The sequence below is a fragment of the Malaclemys terrapin genome, chromosome 2 (genome assembly GCF_027887155.1).
Source record: "Malaclemys terrapin pileata isolate rMalTer1 chromosome 2, rMalTer1.hap1, whole genome shotgun sequence".
Lineage (NCBI taxonomy): Eukaryota > Metazoa > Chordata > Testudines > Emydidae > Malaclemys > Malaclemys terrapin.
Genome location: NC_071506.1, coordinates 206,845,786 through 206,854,213, shown reverse-complemented (window position 1 = coordinate 206,854,213; position 8,428 = coordinate 206,845,786). Strand labels below are relative to the sequence as shown.

Below are 8,428 nucleotides of genomic sequence, written 5' to 3'. Positions count from 1 at the left end.
TGAGAATGGGCAACAAAATGGCAGATGAAATTGAACATTATGTGATAAGTAATGCACACTGGAAAAAAAATAAGCCCAGCTATACATATACAGTGAGGGGTTCTAAATTAGCTTGTACCATCCAAAAACAATCTTGGCCTCATGTTCAATAGTTCTCTGAAATCTTCTGCTCAAGGTGCAGTAGCAGTCAAAAAGGTTAACACTAGGTTAGGAACACGATAGAAAAATATCTTGTCACATATAAATCCATGGTGCACCCACACCTTGAATATTGTGTCCAGCTCTGGTTACCTCATCTCAACAAGATACCTGTATAGTGGAACTGGAAAAGGTTCACAGAAGGGAAACAACAATGATCAAGGGTCTGGAAGTAGTTCCATACAAGGAGAGACTAGCATTGCTTCTTCAGGAGTTATACCGTTGCATCAACTGTACAGAAGTGACGACTGATGGGTCCAAGAAAAAGTTAATGCTGCCTGGTGCAGTGTTAACTCAGACTGGAGGTCTGACCAGCTATTCAGAGGAGAGCAGCAGTTAAACGCCCACTTCTCACCTCAATTTCCATATTTGGAGCTTTGGATGGGGGTGCAGAAAGGAGAAAAGCTAGTCACAGCTGGAAGCTAAATTTGACACTTCTCTTCTGTTCACTTTAGAAGAGGGGGAAAAGGACTCTAAAGGTTAAACTAACTTTGGTCTTAAATGCAAATTAGGAATTTACTTTTCAGCTATTGTTCATAAGCACAGAACTAGATGTCCAGTTCAAACTAACTGATGAAATCAAATGTTCTTTGATTAGATAATCCCCTATTACTTCAATTTGTTTTATCTGCATAGTGAATAAAGCAACTTCTACAGCCAAATGCGGACGTCCAGTGTGCAACTGCTCTTGTGTTTTGTAGCGATGGAAAAAAATTTTTTGCCACACAAACTAATTTAGAAGTGTCATGCAAGGTAGCTGTATTGATTGTTAGATTGGTGCAATTCCTGGGTACAGAGCAGAAGGCAGTATGAAGCATTTCAAATTAATTTATTTTCATTTAAGACTTAGTTAAGTTTCCTTCTGCTTTGCTAACTGCATTTAAAAGTATCTTAAATATGGTTAGGACACAATATTAAAACCAAAAATATCCTTTATTTCACATACAAACTGACAAGATCATGCTTTGAAAAATAACTTGAAAATGTACATCTGCATTGATAAAACAACTCAGCCTAGGAATCCAACCTTCTGTCGTGTTGTCCCCAGACTCTCTTCTTTGTCTAAGATCTTCTGTAGGGAAGTGTGCAACATTTTGCCTACCCGTTTTCCTGTCTGTAATGCAAAGAAGGCAAGACAAAGCTGAGGCATCCTACTAACAGGAAGAGAATTTATGTGAAACACTTCCCCTTCTGTCAACTGTTTTTTCCCTTAATGATTAATATACACCAGCTGTTGTAAATGGCATATTTGAACTAAGACAAACTGCATGTGGGGGACTCTTAACTTGATCAAAAGTTTTGGAAAGAACCCCTCCAAAGCAAAATTGTTCAAACCAGGGGCAAGTGCTCCAATTCATCAAAACCTTAGTGGGCCAGATTCCCTAGTATGAGCTTGCCCCTCTGTGCCAGGCAGGAGCCTCAGAGAAGCTCGATTTGGTCTGTAAATGGCCAGCAGAAAATTTCTTTTGCAGCAGGGAACTCTCCAATGGCATAAACACAGTAGAAGCAACTCCTGCACCAGCTTCTTCCCCCATGTCTCAGTATAGGGACATGCTGAAAGAGAAAACACATCGGAGGAGAGCCTGCACTGACCCCCTACTGGCAAACATCTCTTAGGTGTCTTACGGCAGTGGCGTAGATCAGAACTTTCCCTGGGTCTGGCTGGCATAGGATCATGGAACCATAAGCTTCCCTGAGCAGAGAGGAACCTTGCTCACTGTCCTTAAAAGGTCAATGGGCAGTTTAAGCTGTGGGTATTGAATAGAAACTATGGCCAAGTTGTCTGAAGGAAGCTGCTCCTCGATTTTATAACTAGAGACCCATAAAACGACCTACCATTTAATTGGGGGCAAGTCCAAGCTCTACATGGAGGCAGGAAACCATAAAATGAAGCAGATGCTCTGATCAAGGAGCCAGGCAATTGAGAAGGATACAACAACTCCCCCAGCCCCTCCTCATGCAGTACTGTTCTGTAGCCTCAAGAAGAGCATTTGGGACAAGCTTGGGAGAGATGGGGTGGTATATGACTATATGGATCCACTGGCCAAAACTCCCCATGTAGGGAAGGTGCAGAAGTTGTTACAATCAATGGACTGGGGTAACTTTGCAGCCCCAGGGGGTATCGAAGTATTCTGCTCCACTCCCACACCAGATATCTAGTCCAGCTATCTCCAACACAAGACTCGTTTACCCTTGCTTGGTGCATGGGTCCTGTATTTTGCCCACTGGCATCTCAGTTATTTCTGCCTGACTCCCTTATGATAACTTTAATCCAGTAAGAGATGTAGCTATGGCACCTTTCCAAAGCTGAACCATTACGCTGCTTTCCTAAAAGCGATGTACTGGCTGGAATGTCTGTTCACCCCAAGGCTGATGATAATGCTGAACATTTTCTGGGCTGGAGTCAATCCACTGGAGGATATAAAAGTGTCAAGCAAGGATTATGAAACTGTTCCATTTCACAGACCCTGTGCTTTTGGCTTTGTTTGTTCCATCTGTTCCCCAAACAGGCTGCTGTGTTGGGAACAAGACCAGTCAGACCCCCAGCCAAAGAAAGAATTCTTTGCTTCCCCCGAAAGCCTTTTCTTGTTTATTTCAGTGAATAACATCACCGCTTACGGAGGAGAGATTTCTTTAAAATAGGTAAGGGGCAACATAACATACTGGGCTACTGAGTTAAGTTTTAACTCTTAGGTTGTCACAGGAGGCAATACTTGTTTGTACAGTACCATTTAGGAGTGAAATGACTTTCCTCAGAGCAAACAGGAGCTCAGTGGTAGATTAACACCCAGGCTTTAAATTACATCAAGAGAAAGTGAAGTGTCATGCATGCTTAGCATGTCATTTCCACTTTAACCAGTTGTTTTCTAACCTGGCTCCAATTTCTGCATTCCTCACTACAGCTGGTCAGGAATTTGACCAAAAAAAAAAAAACACACATTGTTTTGCTGGAAAATGCCTATTTGTCAAAATAAATGTTTTGCAGGAACATACTAGTTTTGACAATAGTTTCAGGTCCACCATGGAACTGGGAGAGAGAACCCCTAGAATAGTTAAAAGCCTTGTGGTTAAAGCACACGCCTAGATGTGGAAAACCCAGGTTCAAGGCTCTGCTCTACTTGACTTAGAGCATAGACTTAAACCCGAGTCTCTTACATCCCAGCCGTGTGCCCTAGCCACCACGCTATTAATTAATCTTTGCTTTCTCATCAGTACTTCAAAAAAGGTACGTTTCATCCCAATGCAAAAGGGGAAAGATTTTTGAAATCTCAAATTTTCACAGGATGGGGAAGCCATTTCCCACCTAGCTCTATTTCTCACAAGGGCCACGTTTATGCCAAATGTGAAGGTTTTCAGAAACAAAGCCAATTCTGAATTAAAGTGCAAATGAAATACAAAGCTTGTGTACAAAACTCATTTGTACATACTTTAAGGCCAAGTCTGGGCATGAGAAATTTCACACCAAAAGGGAAGCTTCAGAGAGAGGCCTAAAGAAGGATTTAAAGTGAAATTCCCAAGTCAACTTGAACTGCTGCCAGCTACCACAGCATTTTATAAATATTTTTATAGAAAGGGAAGAGGATCACATCAGTAAAAAGGACAGATACAAAGATACACCTCTACCTCCTCAGGAGCCAAAAAAATCTTACCGCATTATAGGTGAAACCGCGTTATATCGAACTTGCTTTGATCTGCCGGCGCGCACAGCCCCACCCCCCCAGAGCACTGCTTTACCACATTATATCCGAATTCGTGTTATACCGGGGTAGAGGTGTATTACAACAAAATGTGAAAAGTAAAGTACTAGGATTGTAACGATTACTAGCTAAATAAGTGAATTACATGAAAAACAAGTTATACAAATTAAAGATTATGTATTGCAAAGTACCAGTTCACAAGTTCCAGTTCTGTTGTGTGGTAACTGATGTATGTTAAAGAAGTTTCGTTTTGAGTTTCAAAGGGAAATTATCAGGCTTGAAACTTGTTCTTTATGAAGTAAATATAGGATTTGTAAATAATGTTAGTAACCTTAACTTTTAAGTTTTGCTAGTATGACACTACCATATAGAAGAAAACCCAGATTATCGCAGTGTCAGAGGGGACATCCCAAACGGTTTGCATTAGTGAAATTCATTCCCATAGGAATTCCAGATTCCTTGGAAGCTGCCTGGGACCTTCCACAAGTCACTTTTTGCCCCTAAGTAAGTTTTCAGTATCCCTTTAATTGTGCCCACACTGCAATTTTTCATATGCTCAAGATCCACTTTTCCATTATGTGAGCTGAAGTTGCTCGTCAGCACTTCTTACCTCCATCATCTCAAAGATACTCTCTGGATCAAGACTACCATTCCCCAATTTCTTCATACACGTAAGGGTACCTCTGCTGGTCACAGAAAGCAGCAGGCTGGCCAAAGAGCAAGCTTCTTCCTGAAGGGTGGCATCAACTACATGCCTACAACCAATCTGCAGAACCAAGGACATATTTTACTTTTGGATTTTTTTTAAATTGTTTTGTGTCCAGATAATTATGAACTTACTGGGTGATGGAATTGGAGCATTGGAGGTAACTCCACCAAACCATTAACCGGTCAGTTTATCTGTACGCTACAATCCTAAGAAATATAAATACTGTCTGATCATTGGTTTTGCTCATGTGCTAAATCACTGCAGCTGTGCCAGTCGTTAAATATAGCATCTTGATATAGGACATTGTATCTGATGACAGTGCAACGTTATTGAGTGTGCATGCTTATAAACATATTACGTACATAGGATAAACACGCATCTTTGGCCACTTGACCTACATCCTGACTCTTAATTCATCCGCATGGAATTTAGTTTAACATTCCAAACATCTGGCAATAATGGGAAGCTCCTTTAAAATTTTACACATATATTTTTTAAAAAGGATCAACTTTTCATTCAAAGGCTTCTTTTTCTTCAACTGTGGAATTTTATCCACAAAAGTTACACATGCCTGAGGCTCAGGAGAGGTGAGATTCAGTTTCTGCCTCAGTGACAGCTTTTATTAATGATTATTTATGTAACACGTAGAAAACAGAATAATTTGCATGACAGCATGCAAGCTGTCTCATGACCAAGCCAAGAAGGACAGTTGATATTATGGCAATTGCTGTGTGGCTGGAAAGGTTGGAGAAATGGGCAGATAGAAAAAGTGATGCAACAGTGAATTAAGTGGGATATCACACACACACACACACACACCCCAATTTACTGTATAGAGAATTTAAGAAAACAGTGGTACTGAGAGAGAGTGTAGACCTAAGAGCTATGAACAAGTTCTGCTTCTGGCTCTGAGTCTCTGCTGTATGTAGGTCACTTAGCTTCTCTGTGCCTTAGTCCCTCTATTTGAAAAATGATGGCAATAATTAGGGCCCTACCAAATTCACGGCCATGAAAAATGCCTCCTAGACCATGAAATCTGTTCTCCCACCATGAAATCTGGTCTTGTGTGCTTTTACCCTATACTATACAGAGTTCACAGGGGAGACCAGCATTTCTCAAATTGGGAGTCCTGACCCAAAAGGGAGTTGCAAGGTTATTTTAGGGGGATCGTGGTATTGCCACCCTTACTTCTCTGCTGCCTTCAGAGCTGGGTGGTGGCTGTTGGCCAGGTGCCCAGTTCTGAAGGCAGCACTGCCACCACCAGCAGCACAGAAGGAAGGGTGGCAATACCAGACCAAGTCCACCCTTAATTCCACTCCGCTGCCTTCAGAGCTGGGTGGCTGGAGAGTGGTGGCTACTGATTGAGGGCCCTGCTCTGCCTTCAAAGCTGGGCTCCCGGCCAGAAGCTGCTGCTCTCCAGCTCTGAAGGCCACGCTGCAACCTGCAGCAGCACAGAAGTAAGGGTAGCAGTACCACAACCCCCCCTACAATAACCTTGCGATCTCCCACAACTCCTTTTTGGGTCAGGACCGCTATAGGCACAACACTGTGAAATTTCAGATTTAAATAGCTGAAATCATGAAATTTATGCTTTTTAAAAGCCTATGAGGGTGAAATTGACCAAAATGGACCACAAATTTGGTAGGGCCCTAGCAATAACGCTTACCTATCTTGCAGGGTGTTGGTAGGCATGAGGTTAGCTCCATCAACAAAGTTCCTGTTTCTTCAGTGGCTCACCAAATAGGTTTCCAACATTTTAAATGGGTAATGGATATTATGTTAGCATATTAGAGAAGCCAATACTAGTGTCCACTTCACTATCAGCAAGCAGCTGATGGATGGATCGTTAATTGTTTCAGTCCAAGAATACAGCAGGCTTAGCTATTGCAGATTCCCACTCCATCAAGACATACAACTTGAGAGGGAGATGGAACACTCTCTCCACAAAGATTTCCTTTCCTACCTCCCAAGTCAAAAAATAAACCCAAGGATGGAAGCCAAGAACTTATTTTTAGTATGGGGATATCTCATGGCTCTGGTCATCAAAGAAAAGATGGTTTCTCCCAACCGATAATGGCAGGTCAATTCTTGTAGCCAAAGTCTATAGAAGAGTCACAAGCTAAAAGAAATAACGTACAAACTTCTACAGGCTTACTTTGCTTAATGTGATGATACAGGGTACATTCTCCACGTTAAGTCGAATACAGTCATAAGGGTCATCAGAGAGCTCAATCTCTTTTGATCCTTCTTCATCCTCCAAAACACGCACTTTGGGTATCCTATTGAAACAGAAGCATATGCAAAACTTACTGGATATTACTTCACCACTCTCTAATCTGTTATGTAGGCCTGCCCCATTCCCAGAGAAAATAAAGCTGTTAAGATTTCTAAAGATAATTTTTCCATGCTTCTTTTTAAAGAAAGGGAATGCAGATGAAAGACTACTAAAAACCACCAAAACCAAACACGCCCGTTTTAGTACTGTAGGATTTTAGTCTTAATTCTAAAGAATGCTTCTGATCTCCAGTCACATCAGTTAATGTTAAAATGCATATTTTGTTTAAACATACCACCAAGTAAGTGATCAACTATACATGGTCATGGCTTGGGGGAAAAACCAATGCCCACATGGCAAGCACGAGTGCTTACAAAAATCCATTTCTTCAGCATTTAGATTAATTTAAATACTAAGCTTCTTGCTGTTAGTTACACAGCTACACTATGAAGTAACTGTAAAGTGATGCAATGTTGTCACCTAGGGTCTGCAGATGGCAACTTCTCTGGTTCTGCTGCTGCTAGCTTAACTCTGTTCCTGCTTGGTTAAACTAACAAGGCTCTGGTCTTGTTTCAGTGCTACTATCCATAATCCCGTGGGTGACAAGTGAAACTCTTGCCAATTTTGTGTTGCTGCTAATGCTTGGAAAAGCTATGACTAGAAGCAGACATAAGCACCAATGTTATTTAAGGGGGAAGGAGACTAACTACTGGGGGGGAAGGCTAGAGTAGCAGAATGCTTTCCTCACAAGTTGAGGAATTCTCCCCCACCCCCCTTCTATAGTACAGCCTCCTGCTTGCTAGTAGAGGTAGATATGAAAAATAGAGCTATCAAGCAGGGTCCCAAGAGAAGCTTCAGTAGAAATCCCAGCATCCTCCATAAAAGCTGGGATGTCAGGGGGCTGGACCTCTCCCAAAGGTGCTGATTTAGCTGGTTTGGCTCTCAACCTTCAAATTTCATGTCTACCTCTGGCTAGTAGGTTTAGGCCTTCAACTAGTGCCAAGAAGTTGAAGGTTAATTTTTCAGTCCCTGTGCCAGACATCTGCCAAATCGAAATTACCCCCTCACCTTCCTGATCAATTCCATTATTCCTATCCGCCACAGCAATGAAAATCAAGAGGCACATGTCTGGAGAAGTATATAGGATGGGATAACTTTGTATAGGTGAATGTTTTAGGACACATTCCTCCACTTCGGAGGAGTCTAATCAAGAGAAAAATGAATTCCTCAGACATCTTCATCCAGAACAGATTTTACACTTTATTAAAGAGGGATTATATATACTTTCCCCAAATCCTTTGTTCAACAGACGAAGTAATGCCCGAGATGTTCAATTTCGCATATTACTTAAAATGTGAATGTGAAGGTTAAGTCTCCATATTTTGAAATTTGTCAGATTTATAGGACATAGTTGGCCATATTATATGCACAGTATGTATAAATTCCATGGAAGTTTTACAAAAAGCTGAACATAACATTCTTATGGTAATGAATAAAAGATCAGTTGGAAGTTTCTAAGTAATCACTTGCTTTATTTTTCCTGCCCAT

The 8,428-nt window shown here is 41.3% G+C and overlaps 1 protein-coding gene across 2 annotated transcripts in view; it reads right to left on the bottom strand.

Moving 5' to 3' along the window:
* Positions 1-1,112: 1,112 nt before the first annotated feature.
* EXOSC7 (exosome component 7) overlaps positions 1,113-8,428 on the bottom strand; it is a 34,859-nt gene continuing 27,543 nt past the window's right edge. For both annotated transcript variants that reach the window (XM_054020159.1, XM_054020158.1), the window contains exons 6-8: positions 6,761-6,884; positions 4,507-4,662; positions 1,113-1,312 (exon numbers count right to left, since the gene is read on the bottom strand). In XM_054020159.1, coding sequence (XP_053876134.1) covers positions 1,208-1,312; positions 4,507-4,662; positions 6,761-6,884 — 385 coding nt within the window. In that variant the 3' untranslated portion in view covers positions 1,113-1,207. The remainder of the gene's footprint in view (positions 1,313-4,506; positions 4,663-6,760; positions 6,885-8,428) is intronic.